General features: G+C 39.1%; 1 protein-coding gene across 1 annotated transcript in view; it reads left to right on the top strand.

Moving 5' to 3' along the window:
* lhx5 (LIM homeobox 5) overlaps positions 1 to 12,152 on the top strand; it is a 16,991-nt gene extending 4,839 nt beyond the window's left edge. Inside the window, exons 3-5 of the mRNA XM_053649513.1 lie at positions 1,462 to 1,739; positions 8,399 to 8,564; positions 11,201 to 12,152. Coding sequence (XP_053505488.1) covers positions 1,462 to 1,739; positions 8,399 to 8,564; positions 11,201 to 11,490 — 734 coding nt within the window. The 3' untranslated portion in view covers positions 11,491 to 12,152. The remainder of the gene's footprint in view (positions 1 to 1,461; positions 1,740 to 8,398; positions 8,565 to 11,200) is intronic.
* The last annotated feature ends 12,812 nt before the right edge of the window (positions 12,153 to 24,964 follow it).

Below are 24,964 nucleotides of genomic sequence, written 5' to 3'. Positions count from 1 at the left end.
CACGCATGTCAGGCGGCGCGCTACAAGTCTGCAGTACGCGTAGCTTTTGTTTATGTTCACGCCTCGTTTCTCAAATCGATAAAGCGCCACCACGAGGACACGTGAAGTAGTGACACTGTACTAAGTCGAGCAATAGGTTCATTCGTTTATTGCTGTAGGCAAGTATCTTATATAAGGGGGAGAATACACAATTAAGAAATAAGAATATATTGTCGCATAATGCATGGTTTTCAGTGGTGTGTGGCATTTTATGTGATTACGATTACTATCAAAGTTGTGATTGTCATTTATTTATAATAGTAATAATAATAAGAAGATTATTATTATTATTATTATTATTATTATTATTAACAACAACAATAATAATTATAATAACAATAACAATAACAACAACAACAATAATAATAACAATAATAATAATAATAATAATAATAATAATAATAATAATAATAATAGCCTAGGCTAATTGACTGGTCACTTGAATTTGGTTAACCATGAATGATCTACAAAAAAAAAATAAATAAATAATGTCGACCTAAAACTAACAGCAATATTAATAATCACCAGGGAAATGCCTGTAAATAGATATGATAAAAAACTGTTTTTATTTATTTATTTATTTATTTATTTAATATTCCAACACAGTGTAACTGGTCTGGGTTCTGTGGGTGAACAGTTCAGTAATAAAAAGCTCTGATGTCTCAGATAATTACATATGATGATATGATGATAGGTTGCACGTTTGTCTGGTGTGACACTTCGTCTGGACATCTGCATAAAATAAATATGGGTTGTGTGTTAATATGTAGTCCATTTACACGTAGACTACATTTCCTTTATTGACAGCATTCTTGTAACGACTTGTAATCTTTAAAAAATATATATATCCTCCTGCTAGTACAAATAGGTTAGAGTCTATTAATAAGCTACTATCAAGAAAATGTTAGGAAGCCTACAGAAGGAATACACACACACACACACACACACACACACACACACACTTCTGCTTATACATTGCATTAAATTATTGAAATAATAGGTTGGCTATTAGACCTTATGTTGCCATTTGGGCTTCAGGTACTAAACTGTATCTTTCCTTGTGGCTGTCAAGGGTAAATCTTTTGTACCTATGTTATATGTTGTTACCTAGAAAGGTGTTTGTAGTGCACCTTAAAAGCTTTACGCTGAAAAGGTCATTACGGCCAAATTATGTAGGCGTATTGAAACCTTTTTCTATCCACGTTTCGAGGTGAAAGATCCATATTAAAGATACAAGTGATAAATGATAGCAGTGCATACAGGCCTACAGTGCTGCTCCTGTAAATGTGCTACATAGCGTTCGAAATCATTTAGGATCCCGACGTGTGTTCACGCGTGTGATATTCTTGTACGCCACGTTTTCCACGTTAGAAACTCCGTGTTTTTTTTATTTATTTTTATTTTTATGGCTGTGTCTCGCAGTGTCGTCGTGCACCGACCGCAGCCTGTCGCCCGACCTGCCCGAGCCAAACGCGGACGACCCGAAAGAGACGGACAATTCCACGTGCTCGGACAAGGACACGAACGCGAACGAGGGCGAGGAGCAGAGCGCGTGCCAGAAGCGCCGCGGCCCGCGGACCACCATCAAGGCCAAACAGCTGGAGACGCTCAAAGCGGCGTTCGTGGCCACGCCGAAACCTACACGCCACATCCGCGAGCAGCTGGCTCAGGAGACCGGCCTCAACATGCGGGTCATTCAGGTAAGTTGTCTTAACGCACGTGGGTAATGAGCACGCAGGGGCACCGTGGAAACCTCTTAGACCGCTTTGAGGGTTGTTGTTGTTTTTTTTTATTGTTGTTGTTTTGTTTTTTGGGGGGTTTTTTTGCGCGCGCGCATAAACGCTTCAATCAATAATAACATCATCATAATTATAATTATCCTGCTTTTAACCTTGCGGCACATAATGTCAGTTTTCTACCCTTATTTATTTATTTATTTATTTATTTAATCGCGTGCGAGTTTGTTTTTTTTCCCCCCACCTGTGACTATATAAATAATATGTGATCACCTAAAAAAAAAGAAAGAAAGAAAGAAACAAAGAAACTGTGAAAGTTCATTTCAACATGTTCTGTAAATAAAAACATGTGAACTCAAGTAATAGCACGTGGCACCATGTGAACAATATCTATTCTTCTGGAGAAATCACGTGGGGGAAAAAATGCCCTAGGTGTGAAAACCACGTGTGAACAATCACACGTGAAAAGATAAAAACGTAACGTTGCTCATAAGAATCGGAATTATTCAGGTATGAAGTTCAGGACTTTTCTCTAAGGCTATTCAGTACTCAGCGCAGACCTGCCTTGTGAGTCTGAAAGTCAAATAAATAAATAAATAAATAAACAAACAAACAACATATTTACAAATTGCACGCGTTTCGCAGTAATATTATTACTGTTTAATTCAGCGTTTTCTGATGGTTGAAGGCCGTTGTAGTCGGCACTAATTCATTTTTGTGCTTGATTTTTATTTATTTATTTTTTTCATTGTAGAATCTGCTATTTTTAAATGAATTGTTATAACGTAGGCTCTACGTTATTGAAATTGGCTTGATGTGGAGAGAATGTACAAGGAAAGAAGAGTGTCTTTTAATAGATTTGTAGAACTAGTAATACGTTTTTCACACTTAAATAACTAAATAACTCAATTAAATCTCCAAATTTAAAAAAAAAAAAAAAAATGATCCTTCTATTTCCTCATTAGTATAAGTAAGGATATCAACTACCATAAAGTTATCACTTTTTTTTTTTTTTTTTTTTGCTTTTTGTTGCACAAATGAACAAAACATAAAAACGAAAAGTACATATTTATATTTAAATAATTTAACCCAGTATAATTATTACAGTTAATTGAGTTTTACTGAAGGAATAAACGTATGGCTTAATTATCTTCTTAGATAAATGATCTTATACTGCATTTAATTTTCGAATATAAAATGCCACTACTGATGACTGTGTATCAGTGGCGCGTGAGCATTACATACTATATGAAAATATTTACCACAGAATCTGCTTAGGCTAATCATTTAACAGTGTTATGGAATTGATCACGTATTACTTATGAAAGTTTTGCAGTTCAGCTGAAGATCTGGCCATCAGATAAAACATAAGAATCTAAAGAGAAACATATATCGCGTTTACTGTTTATTTCAATATATTTTCAGACCAGACGTTCTTAAAAACGGGGTCCAGGAACCCCTACAGATCCATGAAGCATGTTTTTTTTTTTTTTTAATTTGTTGACAAACATCACACCCCATCATTATCAAGGTTATTATATGTATCCATATTTTTTATATATATATATATATATATATATATATATATAGTTCTTAGCTTGTTTGACGGCTCACTTGGTCACTCATTTAATCCACATCTCAACAACTCAAAAATCAACCATCCTATAAATAATATCAAATTGAACCGAATCTGTTCTGTCGATTGAAATTTCAGGAATGAAAAACAAATAATAAATCAAAAGCCTCTAATAAATACGCAAAATATTATTGTAAACATTTCAATAATGAGCCTAATATTTGAATATTAGGTTTATGTTAATAGGGTCTTTGGAATTTATTTTACAGTTAAAGGGGCTGCAAAAAAAAAGTTTGAGAACCCCTGTTCTAGACAATTTTTTCTCCTTGTAGTGCGCTTATTTGATTGTATATTTTATCGTATAATTCCTTCGACTGATGAACAGTTCATGTAACAGTTGTGTCCAGAAGCATTTGTTAAGCATGTTGATTAAATGATTGGAATATGTAATGAATAAATATACTACATAACTACACATAAGTATATTTTCCATGTCCATGTGTGACTGCTGCATGGCAATCAGTAGTGGGTTTGTTTTTTTTTGTTTGTTTTTTTTCACATAACACAGACGTTCGTAAATTTTCCTACTTAACACACTGATGTTCACGTAATGAGGCACAAATTAGGCCGAAACCGTGACACATGCTCACTGCCAAGCTTCTCTCTTCTCCCTTCCACACACACTGTGCATTTATACTCATGCACACACATCGATAATCATATTGCTTTGGCTCTTTTTTTTTTTTTAGCCAAAATGGAGGTGGCCTTTGACCTTTGTTTATTATTATTGCTGCTTATTGCATTGTTAAATGTTAATGGTTATTGGTAAATGTGGACAAGGAGCCTGTGTCGGTGCAGCAGGGTGTGTGTGTGTGTGTGTGTGTGTGTGTAATCCTTAAGCAATGCTCACTCAGGAGGAGGGCAAACATTTCCATAAAAATCTACCCAACGGTAGTTAGACGCTTGTTCTCAATAAGCAGGTGTTTGCTTAGCATGGAGAGGAATGCTTAAAAGGTTTTAGGTGCACACGCTGGGTATGTGTTCTCTTTCTTTCATTCTTTCTTTCTTTTTAGTGGGGTTTTCTTTCACGTTCATGTGATTTTTCATTTCAGAACTTGTATAGTGCTGTAAAAGCTTTGTATACATGAAGAGGACATAGATAAAGGGCGATAGAAATCATTTATGGGAGGAATGATGAGGTTGTGTGTGTGTGTGTGTGTGTGTGTGTGTGTGTGTGTGTGTGTGTGTGTTCGGCTCTCGGTCTTTTGATGACATCATTTTTTTAAGCATCTTTTTTTAAAAATATCCAACACAACAGTCCCTGACGGAAACTATGCGATGATTTGTTGTGACGGTTGATTTTCTTGTAAAATTCATTCCTATTTGGATGGATACACTTTTTTTTAAACTTCTCTTTCTTTTTCTTTCTAAACAAGCTGGTCTCACTTTAGTTCTGTCTATTGTCTTTTGTCTGGATTTTATATATATATATATTATATATATATATCTGATGTGATTCATTATGCAGTGGCAAAAACATTGTTACACTGTGTTATCAAGAATAAGAGTGTCACTTTAATTTGGACGATTTCATGCTTTTTTTTTTTTTGCTTTTTTTTTTCCATGCTACTTCGCCGCCGAAAGCTGATTGTATTAAAGTTAGTGTGAATATATACCTCATCCTGTCTGTGAAAATCACACTTTGAATACACATTTTTGAAATGCAAGGTTAAAATTTTACCATTTTTAGCTGGACTGCTGTGTTAAAAAAAAAAAAAAGCTTCATCTCGCAGATAGTTTTATGCAAATGTTTGACAATAGCGTGCAGTGTTTCTAACACACTGTCTCTGTGGTAGAAAACCTCCTTTTAACATCTTTTTTTTTACGTTGACATGTTTGACGGTGACACGCATCTGGGAAGTCAGAGGTCTAATCGTGTAAGAATGTATGCTGGGAATAAATATAAATGGTCCAGATGCTGGATGAAAACACGGAGGGTTATATATATATATATATTTTTTTTCTCTAACGAGGTCATACCTTTTCGATTACAGCCCCAAATCCTAACCCAGGCTGTAATAAGTATACATGATTTCATACGAGTGCAAGTCTATAGAAACTAGAGGTTGAACGTTAATGTGCTTTTACAGCTCGTTGCATATTTCTTAGTCACTTCACCTCGAAAGAAAGTATATTCAGCCCCTGTGAAAAGAAAAATAAGTACTCGTGTTCAACAAAAGAGCACTTATTTGAATTGTAACAAGTACTGGTCATTGTGAAAATTTTGCCAGCTTCACAAAAAAAAAATATATATATATAATATATATATATATATATATATATATATATATATATATATATATATATATATATATATATATAACCGAAAAGAATTCACCTTAACAACAGGAGATTGTGAGTTCAAATCCCAGTGATTCCACAGCCATCTGTGGAGCCAGGAGCCAAGAGAGTCTAGTTGTCACTGTGTCACTATGGATGACCGGTACAGAGTACCTGTCAATCAAGGTGACACTAGCCAATTGTGGTTGTCTCTGAGCTCATGTATGTAGATGAGGGCAAATAGAACTTTCCTCCAAGTGTGTTACATTGGCCTGTGATGCAAAATGAGGGTTGGCTGGCTTCATGGGGCTTGGCAGAAGCACGATTTAGCCTTCATCGTCTCCAGCTTGTTGCTGTGGTATGATGGGGAGAGCTGGTTGGTCGGTGGAAATTGACAGAAATGGGAGAAAAAGAAGGGAAAATAATAATAATAATAATAATAATAATAATAATAATATTTGTTTATTTATATTGGTAACACTTTACAATAACACTATGTGAATAATCATGCACTAATACCTGAATTAATACTTACTTAAATATGAACTAATGATGAGTTAACTAATCAGCATGTAGTAATCATTAGTAAAACTACTGAAGACCTAACTCTAACTATTTTGTGAGTCTTATGAATTCATGTGTGAATAACGACCACCTTAAGTACACGTCAGCACGTGTTTGTCAGTTAATGTATTAATGAACACCCAGGGGTAAACATGCGCCATAGTAAAGCGTATGAATTAAACGTGCATCATTTCAAATTGTTTACATAATCTGCCACACGCAGCTGCGTACGCAAACGTCATTGGATGATGCTGGATTACTTTAATCATTTACATTGATCCTCCAGTGAACATAGAAAGATGCACTAATGATAAACACCGATCTGCTAAACGAATAAACGTTACCGTATTTAATTAATCACCCTCGTGGGCAATGGAGCAGTGCCCCGGACACTAGCCCCCCCAGAGCAGGGACTAGTACTACAGTGGGATTTGAAGAGAAATGGGTGGAGCATGATGCAAAACGGGTCGATATGAAATTACCGTGCATCTTTCTACGTTCGATACGGGGGATCAATGTCAATTATGGAAGTAATCCAGTGGGAGTATATACTGTAAAACATCATTTAAAAAGTGTGTAAAATAGAATAAAAGTACAATACTTGATAAATAAAAAAGAAGCCAACAATAAAAGCTCAACTGTCAAACAGATGGAGCCTGATGATATATTTAACGGTAATGTGTTCCAATAATAGACTGATAGCAAATCAGCTAATCACGAGCTAGCAAGCTAATACTGCACATAAAACTACACACTCAGCTAAAAGGACAAAGAGACGCGGGGCGAATATGACCTCTAGCTAACAGATAGCACAGCAAACTTCACGGTTTTATTTTGTCTGAATGGTACGCCTGTACGCTCACTACTAAAAACTGGTGTATACGTCCAACGCGAAGGCTGAACCGTAACAAACTCGGCGATTAAATAATGCGCTATGGCATATATAGGCATTTACAGACTGTCACATACAACAACTCGTAGCGATTGAAGCCAAGTTATACGCTTTATGTTACAAAGGGTTTATAGATCACAGTTACTTTAGATCCTGTTGGATACAGCTAACCCTACACGTTGAATGTAAACAAAAAATACATCATAGTTAGGTTCTCAGTACACGCAAAGCCCGTTCCGGGATACGGAATATGATTGAAGACACATTTTATAGGGTGTTTTCTTTTTCTTCTGTCTGCTGTCACTACGTGTTGAGACGCAGAAATCCGAGTTAATCACAATTAATATTGTCGAGAGCGTTAGTCTGAGGCTGTAGATGCTCATATTGTCATGTCATCTGGTTCAGCGTTTAGTGTTAGGATACTGTTAAATGATGACTCTTAAGATCTACAGTAAGAACTAGGTCTAGGATATGTTGTTATATATATATATATATATATATATATATATATATATATATATATATATATATATATATATATATATAGCAACAGCAATTTCGTGAAAAAGTACACGTCAGTAAGAATATCTTCATTTAATGCAGGTTTCAGCTATTACATGAGACCGGTTACAGGAGATGAATCTGAAATGAATCTATTGGATAACATCCTGCTTCAGGACAAACTGCCTGCCCATTTATTTCAGGATATACAGTATAAATGAAATCAGACCGTGACTATGATTTATATTAACTGAATAACACTATTGTGTCCAGCCATCACAATTTGGCCCTTGTCAGAGTTGTTCAGATACTCACGCTTACCCATTTCTCCCACTTCCAACGCATCAATTGTAAGACCTGATTGTTCATGTGCTGCTTTATATATCCCACACCTTGACAGGTGCAACATCATCAGTGTTATTCACATCACCTGTGAGAGGTTTTAATGTTATTTACTGTATATAAATGCATTCTGATGTCATTCTGAATGGCCTTTGAAAGCCGCTTTTCATTTGTAAGTCGCTTTGGATAAAAGCGTCCGCTAAATGAATGAATGTAAATGTAAACGTAAAGCGAAAGCCAGTGATTTCGATGTATGAATTTACAACAACAACAAAAAAAAACAATCTAATCTCAGAAGCTTGGGTAAATATTCTAAAATGTCAGTTACTCACATCGGACATTAGTTGTTCTACGGCCTTCTTTATTTGTAGCCTATATTTGTCTCTCCATCCATGTCTTTCCTTTCAGGTGTGGTTTCAGAACAGACGGTCAAAGGAACGTAGGATGAAGCAGCTCAGTGCCCTTGGCGCTCGGCGCCATGCTTTTTTCAGAGGACCAAGGAGGATGAGGCCGCTGGGTAGCAGACTTGACGAGCCTGATCTCCTTGGCCCTGGGGGATACGGCTACTATGGAGGTATGAGAGAAAAAAGAACCTCCGTCTATTCATTTTCCCTTCCCCGTTTATACACACAACCAATTGTCCTTCATACACAGGACAAAAGCATATTTTTCAGGCAACGCTCAAATCACAGACCCTTTGCCTCACCTTGAAATGACAAAAGATTCTCCATCACCTTACTCTCTCCTTTTTCCGTCTCCCTCGCTTACTTATTTCACTACCCCCCCTCACCCACCTACCCATCCCATCCCATCATTTCTCTCCATCTCATTCTTTCCTATTAAGAATGTGTACTACCGGGACTGTTCAACCGACTGAAATCTAAAAGCACAAACGTTTCACGAGCAGCATCTCTAATCAGGTTTTTAGGGACGCGGTCACAATCTGCGCTTTTAAGCGTAGTAGATCTAGTCAGACGTTTGATTAGATTTGGTTACTGTTCACGTCGCAAAATAGCCTCACCTGAGAAAACCTCGTCTGGCACAGAAGCGCGCAGTAGCAGCGTGAAGTACTCAAGCTGAGAGATGGCAGGTTTACTCATTCTATACAGAGTAAATTGGGATGAATCAAGCAATGCCTGCTGGGAAACGAAGTCTGCAGTGCCCCCTCAAACGGCATTCGATCTCAAAATCAAAGGCACACATGACATCTACAATCGGAGGAACGTGCATTTATCTGTTACAAATCCAGCAGTGCTGGGGGTTGGTTTTTTTTTTGTTGTTTTTTTAAATATTTATTTATTTATATAGCGACTTGCTGCTTTGTCGCAGAATCTATTGTTAATTTGTCAAACCAAAGTGGCATGTAATCTAAAGGCATAGAATTCCCAGTGTCGCCAGTTATTGACTATTTGTGCTTGTACAGTAAATAAGCCACATTAGCGTGAATTCACGCTGCATAGCTGGAGGCAATGAGGAAGAGAATGCATTACTCTAGTCCTGCTTTCTGTTCTCTGTGGCTCAGCAGATAGTCTGTGATTCAGAGAGACATTTATGGAATGGTAAATGTAAGAGTAATTGTGTTTTTGTATGGCCTGGAGAGAAATAACGGAACTAACTGCCGATTTTTTTATTTATTTTTTTTTCCTCAAGGTCTCTTCTTTTCTACCTTACAGTAACCCTTTTTTATTGCAGTTATGTTTACTCCTTCATTCGTTAATAGTTTTTCATTTGAATTTCTTGCCATTTATTCCCTTGCCAAAACCCCCCACCCCATCCCACCCACCCTCCCTCCATCCCTCCCTCCCTCCCTCCCTCCCCTCACTTTTGCACTGTATCAAAGCCAGTTGAACATCTAAATGCCAAATCACAAATGTGTTAAACAGAATAGCCCGGCATTTCATTACTGTCTTTAATGCACATTCGTTGACTTTCCATTGTCCCTTGGTTGAACCCTGCCACCGTCTTAAAGACTGTTCTATTACTTTATCACCTCGACTGAAGTTTATTCACCGCAGAACTTTCCCTATTTTCATTTCCTTTACAAACCAGTGGGGGAAAAAAAAACAAAAAACAATGTTGTACACTGTATTTTTGTACAAATCATTTCAAAAAAATTTTTGCACTGCCTCTAAAACATTACCTCAGAGACCCAAACCAAATAGAGTTTTTGGCATGTTATTTATTGTTACTATATTCTTAAACCCTTTGCTAAGGTTTATCTTAAACCCTCTGGCCTGGCTAAGAAGTCTTTGCACTCTTAGCATATCTCAGTGCTAGCATATCAGTTAGCAGCATGTCTCGTGGCCATGCTGAGAATGGACGTTTCAATTTAGCTAAAAATTGGTGATGTCTACCTGCCCTGTGAACTGCTTTTCTGCTTTCAAGCATAACAAATATTCTAGGTCATGATTTCACATCAGGCTTTTGCTACAAACTAGCAAAAAAAACAAACAAAAAAAAACAACATATAGTTAGCCTAAGGCCAAAACTAACACACAGCAGCGGGTGCTACAGGACAAAGAAAAATGCATACTGTAGACTTGAAAATATAAGAAGTATAGAGGCGTACCATTCCGATAGCTTTATCGTCTAGAGAAACCTGTCTAACCTATGAATCTGGCAATGCTAACCAAATTCTCAGGGTTTTCAATGCTAAGCATTCTGTTGCTGCCAAGATCACAGCCTTCTTTTTTGTCTCTCCGGGTTTTCACAACAAACCTTTCCACAGACACACATCTGCTGTTTTTTTTCCCCTGACATTCGTTATATTATTTTTAGAATATCACATTATATTTGCTTGTGCTCACCATTTTGACATAAAAAAAATTTAAAAAAACTGATTATGCTACAAAGTATGTTTTAGCTAACAACTGAAGTGCTAATGGAGTTACTGGGTAATATGCAGCTGAATAAAGTGTCTGATCTTCTATTTATAGGTTTAATCTTGAGTTTCAAATCTTAGTTATAAAATATATTTAAGTATAATTCTGTTTGAGGACTTGAGGGTAGCAGATTCCACTGCTGCATATACATGGCGACAAACATAACGTAATATGATGTAAAAACACTCTAATTAAATAAAGCTAATTCATAAGCTAGATAATCGACCAGCCATATGATTCTATACATCATTTAAAGAAAAACGATAAATGAAATCACCAAACAAATCTAAAGCATCTCTAATCAGTGGCCACTTTTTTTGATTTCCAGAGTACCAGGGTGATTACTATGGCACAGGCGTCAACTACGACTTCTTCCCTCATGGTCCACCCTCGTCTCAGGCTCAGTCTCCTGCCGAGGCTCCCTTCCTGCTCAGCTCGGGCTCCGGAGACGACCAGCGCTTCACAGACGTGATGTCACACGATGACACACCAAGCCCAGAGTTGCACCCGAATGCACAGGGTGAAGGCGGATTTGGGACAGGACCGAGTCCACCATACCCACTGGCCAACAATGCCAACTACAGTGGGCAAGAGATGGGCGAAAATACCGTATGGTAGGGGTGGTTGGGGTTTCTGGACAGATAAATAGGGAGCAAAATGGGATGTGGTGCAGGACACAAGACTGGAAGTTTAGCACCAGGAACCCACCCAATCCCTTAAGAAATCCCACAAACCCCACTGGCTAAATTTGCTCCGGTTTCCAGAGGCGCTCTTCTGAGCAGGATGAAAAGATGTTTCAAGGTCATGACATGCAGGAAAACGAAACTGTCATGCGGCTCAAACATTGCAAGGACGTCACGTTGTTTCTTTGCTCACAATCTCTTCGTTCACTTTCTACAGTTCAACAGACCAGTTATAAACACTGGAATTCTTTCCATCGCCATTGGTTTTTGCATGGACTCGGTTTTATGGTATGGCATCATACATATTAGTGCTCATACCTGTTAGCTTTGTCCAGTTTTGCTTTTGTTATTATTTACAGACTAGCAAAGGTTGTTGGTCTGTGTACAAACGGCTAGAAACCAGCGAGTGCATTTGTTCAGAAATTCGGAATAAATTGCGAATTGGGTAGTGAACTTTAAACCTGAGCCCACTCGTTTTGGTTTTGGTTTATTTCTTTGTCCAAGATCATTCCATTTGACTGCTTTTTTTTTTCCCCCATGTTCTAAAACTCTGATCTGTTTTCATTCATTGAAAAACAATAAACATTTTGATGAACACAGAGTTTCCTCCCAACCCAGCTGTGGTTTCAAGAGTTAAACATGCAAAGTGTCTACTAAAAAGATATTATTCTGTGCTATGCGATTTCTCCTTTTATCTCTCTATTTTTGGCTAATCTATTTGGGTACACGAGCTTCAGCTGCATTCATCAGTATGCAATCAGTATGTTTTAATATTATTAGTCCTGTAGTAACCATTCATTGTAGGTGGCATAATTGACCAGGCAAATGGCATATGCATGGCATAGTGGTGCAGCAGGTAGCAGGGCTACCTCACAGCTCCAACGTCCCTGGTTCAATCCTGATCCCATCTAAAGTGCATTCCCAACTCAAACCTAGTTTTCCTGGAATTGGCTCTGGATCCACCACAACCATCACCAGGATTAAATGGTTAGCGAAGATGAATCATTTAAGCACGAGTGTAATGGGTACAAAAAATCTTGTAGCTACAAAAATTAGTTGTAAATAACTACAGATTGAAGGCTAATATTTTTTACATTTCATCTTTCTTTCTTTTTTGTTTTTTTTGAAATTAGGAAAAGCATTATATATTTAATACAATCAAAGAAAAGTACCTCTTCTACCAGGAGACACATGAACAAATCTAATAAATAACATAGAATATGGAAAACATTGAGAATATTCCTGTACAGAGAACATGGAAAGAGAATATTCCGATTCCTAATACTACAGGCCAAAGGAGTAACAGGCTGCACCTGTTTATTAAAGATGTATCCAGTGTATCTAATTGCTTTGTGTTGTACCGAGACAAACTGCTATACCGGGGCGGACATCAATTTTAATTTGAAGAATTGCAGACATAGTGATAAAGTAGACAGGCCAGAATCTACGCAGCATTGGACAGAGGAAAAACATGTGGATTAAATTACAAGGAGAGTACTGGCATCTGTCATAAGTGTCACAAAATCTGGGATAGATTTCAGCTAGCCAAGCTCTTGAAAAATGTACAATACTTTAAATTGTATGAGACAAAGCTGGGCACATATCGAGCTTGTATGTATCCTGTCTATTGCACCCTCCCACCTTCATTTTTGTAAACAGCGGTCCCAATTCGTCCTCCCATGCTGTTTTAATTCTTCCGAATGTGGGTGTATGTAGAGGGAGAAGTTGGTTATAAATTTTTAGTCATTAAAGACTTTTGGTTGGTGTTTTTTTAAAAGTAACAGGTCCTCCCGAGGCTTCTTTGATGGTGAAGCTGGAAACTCTGGAAACAGAGATAAGGTACATGAAAACATCTAAATATAAAGGATGAGAAGATGGAAACGCAAACTCACGACTAAAATCTACATATCGACAAAAAGTGCAATCTTTATAGAGATCTTGGAAAGACTTAACACCTTTATCCTGCAGCTGTATAAAACATAGGCTCCATGGAAGATGGGGGAAATAAGTGGAAGGCCATTCATTTTGAATAGGAACTGTGTATGGCAGGACTTAAAAAACCTGAAACGTGGTGTTTTGCTAAGAATAAAAACATTCGGGAGAAAAAAAAAAGTAGTCATACTTAACTGTTTTGAAACAAAAACCTTAATTGCTTTCTTACTTAAATCTTTGCTACTGGTTAATAATGTTCTTTTCCCATTTCATGTAGCCCAACAGCTTATTATGTACACTACAATGTTCCTCCCAACTGCCAAATGTTTTTGGATCAAAGTCACACGATTTCCGCCAAGTCTAAGAGTTTCCCAAATCCACTATTGTATTACATTCGACTTCTAAATAGACAAATGCGAAAGGAACTGGATGACCAAGTTTTCTAACCAGTTTAGAAGCATTATGCTGGAGTTAGGAACACGAGAACGGACACGTTATAATACCGGGTTTTTACGGTGTGAACGCGTTTTTTTATTCTGTTTATGAGCCCTGATACGGGCTTTTTATTATTTTTCAAGGTGCGACCTTTACCGTTCATGACGATATAAAATATGCCGTTCACAGATAAGCCGTACTACCTTTCCCGCCATTTTTCTACCTTTCGTTAGCTACGTTTCCATCCAAGTTGCGAATTTAAGTTTTGCAGAAGAATTGAAACGTCACATAAAACATTTGTGAATGCCGCACCGTTTCCATCCCACGTGTTCAAGAGGACAAAACCGTCACTTCCGGGGGGAAACCGGAGCATCTCGCGCTCTGATGTTTTCACTTTCCCGAGTCGATTATCCGATCAAATGATTCGTTGAGGCAAAGTCACATGACTTTTTTTTTTTTTTTTGATGCGCATCGAGGAACGTATTCGGTAAACGTGCTTCCATCATAGTTTATGTGCATGTCTGCTTATCGAATAAATTAAAAAAAAATGATCCACCTCAATTGAGCGCAAAAAAAAAAATTTGCACCAAAATACGTGGACAGAAACAGAGCTCGTGAGATGAGAACATATTTGTTGGTTGAATTTCTCTTTCCTACAACTATACCAAGCATTAAATGTGGAGTGACTGCTACAGTCGAGTATAGTTGAATAAACTTTAGTTATATTTCTGTGATGTCTGACATGTTACAACACCAATCGGGTACTGACGATATATTGAATCGTGTCACGTTAAAGGGGAACCCGACCAAGCTTCCATCTTATCTCTGCCATTCTGTAATATTTTAACAGCCCCCCCCCCCCCCCCCCCCCCATCCACATATCGGCCTTTATTCATAATACACACACATCTTTAGGTGATTGAAAGCCCAGCCCCAACATAGTCATCTGTCACTGGGCGCCATTACAGCAGCATAGTGCTGTTCAACTCCATTTAACCTTTGTTTCATTACCTTGCTTTTAATGGAACTGATTTACAAAAGAACACTGAGGCCATAATGGGGAATCTCCTCAAACAGCTGAGGTCTCTCTCCACTGTGAAAGGAAGAGAAACAAAGGGAGGGTGCAAGCAGCATCTGTGCTTCAGGATGGCCGTAGATTAGCACCTCCTGGAGGTCAGGAACAGCAACACACACCCTCATACAAACATAGATACACACACACACACAAAGAAAGATGAACACTTCAGAGACTTAAGTGAGGAATACAACAAAACAGAGTGTGCAGTTAGGAGAATATAATCAACAATGGGGTGGTGTGATGTTTTATTCCTCTTACACAACACTAATTACAATAACTAGGTTTTGGTTGTTTGTTTTTTTTTGATGAATGACGTTAATTTATTAAGGAAGGCCACGTACTTTTTAACCATCTACAGTAACATTCGATGTTGAAACCTATATGTTGTAGCACCTATAAACATTCATTCTCTCACCAGAACCTCGTTCTTCTCATGAAGACGCTTTTCATGTTACCAAGAAACAAGAAAGCACAAATTCCGCTGTCTGGGAGACTCTCCCCTGGTTGAACCCGGTGTTTTTCTTTGTTAAACAGCAGAATGTTATTCATCTGTTTATTATCAATCTGAGATTGTGCGTGTCCGCCGTGCAATTCCCCGAGTTACTATAGGAACAATAACTTATTAGAATGAGCACATTAAGATGAACTTGTCATTTGAATTACAACTGTGAGAGCAGCTTTGGTGAGAGCATTTATCACGTGCATTTTCAATACATTTTGACCGATCGTAATTGCGAAGTCAACGGCGTTGTGGATATATATTTATTTATCTATTTATATTTTACTTACGTATAATTTTCTGTTCACTATTTATCACAATATCCCGTTGAACCATCCATCACTTTCAATGTTAAAGAAATGTGATTCAGAGATTTTAAAACGATTCATTTCCGTTATAATGCATCTGCAAGCATGCTGTTGTTTGCTAAATCAAGGATTTTCCTGTTCCCATTTTGAAGTCTCCATAGTTAAGTGTATAACGTGTAGAACTCGACGGAAAATATCGTCACAGGTGCACTTAGCCGAGTTAAAGCATAGGTTTTGCTCTTTGGGTAACTGATGAGTTGTGCTAACCCCCAGTTTACCTCTGCCAGGAGGCCACAGACAGAGCTTCCAGCAAGAAATAAGTCTCGGGATTTGAATTCTCAGGATCTGAATGGAAGCGATGCATAAACCTAAGAATATTTTTTAAAAATATATTAAGCTATGCGAAGAGGTTAAAACGTACTCAATGGATGGAGGTTTAACAGCTAGACAAGAATCTTACAGGAATCGTGGAATAATACGATTAGATTTTCCTCATTTATTTTACAAATTCCTAAATCCAAAAACAAGACATTTTTATCATATTTCTTTCGGAAAACGCACGTGTGGTACCGATGAAATGCATGATATTTCACGGAAGCGTTACGGATCACGCCGAGATGCTAGCCCGCATTCTTTAACATTCGGTGCCTCCTCAGACGGTATATCTGAGCGTCTAACACCAAGGTCACGTACCTTACAAACAAACTCTCCCATCTTGCCGGCAGCTTCAGAAACCTCGAAGATAAGTCGAGCTCATTCACATAACTTTAGTAATTAAATCTCACTTTAAGCGGTCACTATAGCAACCAAATCATAGTCAAGGATGAGTAGAGCTCCTAATAAGAAGCCTCTTCATCTTGGTAGCACCGTGTAAAAAAGAATTAAAGAAGAACCAGAGCCGCTATGATTTATGACTTAATAGGCCCGAAATTTACCCCGTTTTCCAGATTTATTTTTATGTAAGCCCTCTTTTTCTGCCAACGCTGTGAAAATATGAAATGCGGCGAGGAAACACTCCCTGAGACGATATGAAGTAGAAACCTTGAGAGGAACCGGACTCAGAAGGGAACCCGTCCTCGTCTGGGTAACGACGGATCGTGTGAAAGTAAAAGAAAGTTCATTATGGTTTGTACATGAAGGTATGGTTTACTGTTCACTAAAGGAGACCTGAGTGCAAAACTGTTTGTGGTAATTGCAGTCCCAAGGCCATCGCAGCAACCGTCGTCCCGGCAACCACAGCGAGAACGTCCGTGTGGAATTGAGGTCCAAAACTATTATTGGTACTTCAAGCGGTACCGTCCTCAGCAATCTCCGGGCTGCAGCCTCCAATGTTCTTCTGGGAAACTCTTGGGTCCTGGCATCCATGTGGATGTTACTTTGAGACGTAGCACTTACCTAAACATTGTTGCAGACCACGTACACCCCTTCATGGCAACGGTGTTCCTTAAAGGCAGTGGTTTCTTTCAGCAGGATAACGTGCCTTGCTACACTGCAAAAATCGTTCAGGAATTGTTGACTTGGTCTCCAATTTCCCCAGATCTCAATCCGATCGAGCATCTCTAGGACGTGCTGGACAAACTCACAGGATCCACAGCACGCCTTCAGAGGTCTTCAGAGTTCATGCCTTGATGGATGGGAGCTGTTTTGGCGACACAAGTGGGATGTACACAATATTAAACAGGTGGGTTTTATCGTCATGGCTGATCAATGTACGTCTGCGGAAGGTCTTATTTCTACACAGGCTTTATTATATTATATAATAATATAAGCCTGAACAATATTCTATTCATCACTGGACTTCTCCCTTTTTCATAGCGAAGCATATCCCTTTTGACCTTGATTCAAAGTTTTTATTTGTACCCATTGCGAAGAAACCATCACCCTGCTATTTTTCGAATCTTCACCTGTTACTTCCAGTTTTCGTGAGCCTTTGCCTTCTATAGCATCAGATACCTGTTCTTGGCTGACAGGAGTGGAACCCAGTGTGGTCTTCTGCCATGGTATTCCATCTGCCTTATGATTTGGTACGTTGTGAGCATTCCGAGATGCTTTTCTTCTTACCACACTGTAGCCTTCCTGTCAGCTTAAATCAGCCTGGCCATTCTCCTCTGACTGGCAATAGGCATTACTGCCCCTAAAACTGATGCACACTGGATTATTATTATTATTATTATTATTTTGGTTGCACCATTTTATGGACTCAAACCAGCGCATCTACCGCCAACAACTATGTCACAATCAAAGTCACTGAGATCCTATTTTTCCCGTTCTTATATTTGGTGTGAACATTAACTGAAGTGCTGCCACATGATTGGCTGATTTGATAATTGCATGAATGCGGAGATACAGGTGTTCTTAGTGGTTAGTGAGTGTATACAAATAAAGTACAGTGAAATTCTTTGTATAAAGCTTGTTAGTAAGCTAAGGTCAGAGCACGGGGTCAGTCATGATATGGCATCTCTGGAACAGAGAAGTTGGACAGTGGGAGCTTGGTAGAGCTGGGGCTTGAATACACACCATTCGGATCAGTAGATCAGAACCTTAACCTCTGAGAGACCACCGCACTGATACTAGGGCTATTAATGTACTACTAGGGCTATTACAGCTTTTCCTCCTTCCCCTACCTCATCTCATCTCATATCCCTTGTCCTCAGTATTCTCAACATCTCCCAAAATCTTTCTGCAACTCCACCATCCTTTCCTCAATCTCTCCTCCATCTCGCACGCAGCGTTCCTTTCCTTCTTTCCCTGCTCCATCTCATCTCCCTTTCATCTTGTACATCTCTTTCATCCCTCTTGCACTTCTCTGTCTCCTCTTGCTTACACCCCCCCCCCCACTCCCATCTCCTTCCCGTCCTTCCTCTTCTGTTTCACTCAACCTCTCCTTCCCTTTCTACCATCTTTCCACAGTGTCCCGCATTTCTGTTGCACCATTATCGTCTCCCGTACCACCCCTACTTCCTCTGCTCCATCTGATCTTCCTCTCTTCTCTCCTTCTAAATCTTTCCAGCTCCTCTCTCTCTTATTCTCCTATCTGTTCTCTCTCTCTCTCTCTCTTTCCTCCCCCTCCATCCCTCCTTTCCCAGTCTCAGGTGTGCTTGCAGAGAGCTGTGCTGCCTCCAATTTTCCCCCTGACTGCCTTTAACATAAGGGGTAAAGTGAGAGGGGTGCCGAGGGCCTCCACACACACACACAGAGTCGGACGTGCTCGTCAGTGCCGCTGCACCATTACCGCCTCCGTTTATTTACCCGTCTTCCTTCCCTCTGTTTGGTCCCTGGGGGACGGTCTGAGAAGAGGCAGATGACTTTATTGGAAAGCAAAGGGAGAGAGAAGAGAGGCCACATTACTAATACTGCTATGAGGAGCATTTAAGTGCATGTATACACACACACACACACACACACACACACACACACACAGAAAGATAGAAGTCATTCTCCGGTCACGGAGCTATTGGCAGCTATGCAACTTTGAAAGTGTTTATCGTTTTATTACTCTAATATATGTTTTGTCTTCATGGTTTGTATGTGCATGCACACACACACACGCACACACACACACACACACACACACACAGCCTAAAGGCCATCATCACTGATACGCTTTTAGAATGGATTTCCCTGTTGTGCTTCAGTGAGAAAGTCTGCTGCTATAAATCACCTCCTTGTTCTCTCTTTCACACCATTTGTGCCTTCACGCTATCAGCTCCTCAGAATCACAGTCGCCTCCAACCACCATCCTAAATATCCTAACGACTTTATTTTCCCGAGACCCTTCAGTGGATACCCTAACCTCTCCAGCCCTTTATCCTGTACCATACCATCTCCACCACTGGCACAGTCTCCTATGGACGTTTCATAATACACTGCAACATGTCCAGTCTCCATTCTATACATTAACATCGCCACTATTTCCTAGACCTAATTCTTATTATATACACTATCATCAGTATCAATATCGATCGTTTCAGCGCTGTGGAACGGCCAGATCATAGAGATTATTAGCTTCAAGATGTGATTTCCCAGAAATTTAGATATGAAAGGCAGGTTAGAAATCCTTAGACCCTCTATCTTATACCAGAACCTGTCCACCATATCAAATTAGTCCTACACCCTAATATCTCCATCATGCCTCCTAAAGCTTCCATTTAATTCCCCTAACATATCCACTTCTACATCTCCAAGTCCCTTCCCTTGATCTCTTAAACCTCCAATCATCTCCTTGCTCTCATCTCTCTCTCGCATTTTACCTCACCACTTTTACCACATGACCTCCATATCGACCCATCTAAATGGAACTAATCCACGTAATCCACGATTAAAGTCGATTAAAGTAGTTAAAAGCACACTATTTTATACAACAGTTAGTTCCGGTTCCCAAATTCGACCGCTCAAGCGGCGTTCCAAGAGTCCCTATATGTAGTAAAAACGCACTGGGAGGTGTCACTGTGTCCCCCACTCCGTGTCCTTCCTAGTTTGAAACCGTCACTACAGTAGAGTTAGTGACACCAACAGCAGATATGGCAAAGGATACGTTTGGCTTCAATGAAGGCTCATCAGATGAAGATGAAAATGAAGAAGGGACGCCAATTTGACCGGAAGCACCTTTTAATGGGGATGTATAAATCCATGTGAGCTAGCTAGCCAACATGCTATAATGGGAGTGTGGCTCCGTCGGGATTTATTTCCACTAGCGGAGCAAAAATAAACAGAACATTTGGCCACATCGTGTCTTACTCTATATTCATCTATTGTTGAAAGAACTGCTGTCTAAAAGCAATACTGCATGAGCGAGAGTGCAGTTACATTGAATATCACTGTTGGTTGACACTTGTACCTAGCTACATTAGCTTACATACTGTTTAAAAGATATATATATTTATATATATATATATCTGATGAAATAAGTGGGCGGGGTTACTCCGGATACTCTGGTTTCCTCGCCCAGTCCAAAGACATGCATTGAAGGCTGATTGGCATTTCCAAATTGTCCATAGTATACGAGTGTGTGTGTGTGTGTGTGTGTGTGTGTGTGATTGTGCCCTGTGATTGGTTGGCACCCCGTCCAGAGTGTCCCCACACCTTCGCTCCAAGTTCCCTGGGATAGGCTCCCGGCTCACCCTGACCCTGTGTCGGCTAAGCAGTATGGAAAATGGATGGATGGATAAAACAACTGATTAATTAAACCTGAAAATAAAACAAGGGAAAATGATTTTTTTTTCTTCTTCTTCAAATATGCTCTTGAACATACAGAAACAGTACTTCCTTTCATGTTCTTTAGTTTCAGAATTTACATACAAACATCCATAGAATTAAGAGTTACCAGGGTTGTTGTTTTGTTTTTTTTTCTCTCTCTCTCTCTCTTCCTTTTGTCAGAAATATTTGTCCTTTACATTGTGTTAGAGGAACAAAAGGTCATCCATTAAACATTATCTCAGATCTCGCATGCATTTTTGCAAGAAAAAAAAAAAAAGACCATTTTTGCTTTCATTAGATTTCATTTAAAAATCTGCCTTTTAAAATGGATGAATTTCTCAATAATGACTTGGCTTCAAGCCCGATGAAACGTGGGTACAGCTACAGATTTTTTCGACGCAGTTTAGGTGCCATTGAGGTTTTTCAATTAACTGAGCCATGGGCCAAAAAACAAAACAAACAAACAAAAAAAAACAATTCTGACCCTCATTCATTCTAAACACATGTTCAAGTTGATCATAACTTTCCCACGGGCTTTATTTGTTATATTAGTGACATACTGTATCAAGCCCTTGAAAGTGCAAGGGTCTATCTGACTTATTAACGTGTGATTTACACGTCACTGAATGTGTGTGAGAAGGGTTACAGATCACGAGTATCAGAGGAAAGTTGAGACGCTCTGATGTTATGCCTTAATATACAGTATTATGTTCCACATAATCAAAAGCTAGAACTAAAACAGAGTAAAAAAACAAACAAACACGTTGTTATTTATGGAGAATGGTTACTCGTTGAAATGGCGAAGTTCTGTAAGGAGTCTCCAGTGTCAGCGCTTTATAACGGTAAGTTTATTAACTTCCAGAGACGGAAAATGGGCTGGTGATGGAGCGACTGTTTATAGTTTCTATAATGTAAGTGATGGCAGTATAACAGTAACTAACTTGTCTGTGCGGTTAGTCTATGCACGCCACACGATCATTACCTTTAACTGCACACCCCCAGTATTTAATCCCTTACATAACATAGTCGTACACACTAGAGAGAGCACACGCACCGTCAGATATCCTGAGTGTGCACGGACAATACAGGTCTAGGGTTTTGAATTCTAAAGACGATAAAGGCGCCTTCATTTTTGCCAGATTTTCCCGCTGTCCCCCATCTCATCAGGAAGTCAATGAGATTCTCACATCACATTCCTCAGACGGAGTCAGTCATCTCTCTTCACCAGGGCGAAATCATTCCCCCTTTTCCCCACATCCCTCTCTCCTCCTCCTGTTTTTTCCCCCCCGCCTCTCTCCTCTGTTTGCACCTCCTCTCGGTGCCATAGCCCAGGGCAGGGAAATCCTATTAGCCTTTACCAGGGGAGAGAGCACAAGACACATCATTAATTACACACAAAAACCCTGCGCCATGCTTAATCAGCCACGACTGCAAAGCACACACACACACACACACACACACACACACACACGTGCACACACGCACCAACACAGATACGATGAGCTGCACACAAGCTGATACTACAAATGTATACACTCCTGCATTCAGATATGGGGGAGAACCTACACACACACACACATTTTTTTAAAGGGATGAAAGCAGTTCTGGTGAACCAGGGCCAGTACGTGGAGACTGAGCAGCTGGGGGGCTTTTGTTAAAAATTACAAAACGAACTGCCTTACACACACACACACACACACACACACACCTTTCTTCATCAAAAACTGGCACCACATTATCCTTTCACCTCCTCTCCATATGTGCACGTTCACGCAGTTCAAAGACCTGTGCTGATACGGAACAGATGCACAACGCCGATTCTTATTTTTCCATCCGTATAAATCATAAATAACACAACTGATAAGCTTGTAATTGAGCAAACACAGCCAGATGTTTACATAAACACGGTCAATCGAAGAAAGACAGGCAGGATGATGAAGGATGGCAAGAAATGTCCAAATCCCATGTAGATTAAAAAAAATAATAAATAATAATTGGCTACAGAAATAAAAATCACAGAAATATTGATTCACACTTGACTTGATAAAAGGAATGAGATGATCATTTGTGTACGATCTGAAGTGGGTTTCGTCGGAAGTGCAGTGAACGTAATCACCATGGGTCCGACACTCTCATTTACAGGTGAACTGTACAGCAAACCCAACACGAGGTTCATACAGACGCAGTCTGACACCTGACAATCGTTTCTACTTTCTACTATAAATGCCATGGATGTACAGTATGTTCAGGAAAATCCAGCAGCAATGTAATTCTTTTAACCTTAGAGCTCCCTCGTGTGGCAAGCGAGAGAAATGATTCCAGAAATGAATTCACTTTTGGGTGATGAATAAAGAGTATGAATAACAGTTAATCGACTGTTTAAACCCATAAAGGCTAATGATATACTGCATACTACATAAAAAAAAATCTTTTCTGTTCTATTCCCTATTTGAAATCCCCAATACATCCTTCATAGCACACTACCTAGGGCACCAGCTCCATAAGGAGCTATTCCAGCTTTAGCCAGTGATAAACTTCTATTTTTTTTTTATTAGTTTATGTAAAAGATATCAAAAGCACTGCAAGCAAAATCCTCAATCCAATTTGTATACTACAGCGTGTTGTGTTCTTTGATCACGCAGGGTCCCTTCTATGCATTATTTGGTTTTGGATAAAGATCTGATGTCATTCGGTGCAAAAATCCAGAAAATTCGGACACTTTATATGAAAACGTTCAGGCCAAAATTTGCAGTTTCCCCTCAAACAGTGTGTGGCGGTGTGTTATGCCTAGCAGGTGCAAATATCTGAGCTATGTGGCGCATAGAAGCTGGACAGATATGATCATTTACCGTTCAGGAGTCTAGAGGTGAGTATGAAGGTCATTCTGGTCCTCTGGTAGGGGCCACCAACACTCCACCTCCCAGAACGGGTCTACATCTGCTGGGTGAAGGTTCAGATAATACCTACACACTGCAGAGAGGAGGAACATTTTAATAGTCTATAGATTAGGAAATAAAAGAGGCTTTTTTTTTTTTTCTTCTCCAAAAATATGTTGAATGCACTATGCTCAATTATGAAAAAGAAAAAAAAAAAGAAGAAAAAAAAAAAAGACTTTACTCAGTTATTTATTTTTAAGGCAAGACGCTATAGATAGAAATGACCCTTTTGGTCAGTAGGAAATAAAATAAAAATAAAAAATACTCAAACCTCAACAGAACATTTCCTTTATAAACCTACTTACTAGAGTGAAAAAACATAAAACCGGATTTTTTAATTATTATTATTATTATTTTTTTTACATTTTTATTTATATTACATTCTCTCAAAGCTTGTTTTCCGGGGCAGGGTGCTCTATATTCACAACCAAAAATGAAAAGTTTCTGTTCATTCATATGTCCAATTACGAGGAATTTCCCCAAATGAAATCAGACGAGTCTCACGATCAGTGAGACAGGTTTATAGTGACAACACCGTTGTAAATAAAGTGCAAATACCTAATATATAAGGAGCCGCACTGGCCCACTTCCGAGTATTGCACGATTATTTGTTGGCCCGTATTTGTAGTAATCTACACTGAATGCACCGATACACATATGTACGTAAACACCACTCGCAGATATTCAACACGAGGAATAATATACAATCGTAAACTTACCATTTTACACACTGACACATTTTAACCAGCACTTCAATTCACTCTGGGGCATACGCTTCACCAAGGTCGCAATCTCTACGGCGTGAACGAATGCGGAAACTCCATTGTTAAACTCACGGTCAGCTGGACACGAGAGTTCGAACGTCGAAGCGATAAACAGATCTTCTCTTACACATGCTTTACCAAGGTCTCCGAGTTGTTGCCAGGTTTCCGGAGAAGATCATGGAAGGTGCAGTGACTGTCCGGGTCCAGTCCATATAGAACAGGTCGATTACGTCGGATTATAACGCTCTATTACAGATCTGA

The sequence above is a fragment of the Ictalurus furcatus genome, chromosome 18 (genome assembly GCF_023375685.1).
Source record: "Ictalurus furcatus strain D&B chromosome 18, Billie_1.0, whole genome shotgun sequence".
In the NCBI taxonomy this organism is placed as follows: Eukaryota; Metazoa; Chordata; class Actinopteri; order Siluriformes; family Ictaluridae; genus Ictalurus; species Ictalurus furcatus.
Note: the sequence above shows the minus strand (reverse complement) of the source record. Positions and strands in the feature narration are given on the sequence as shown.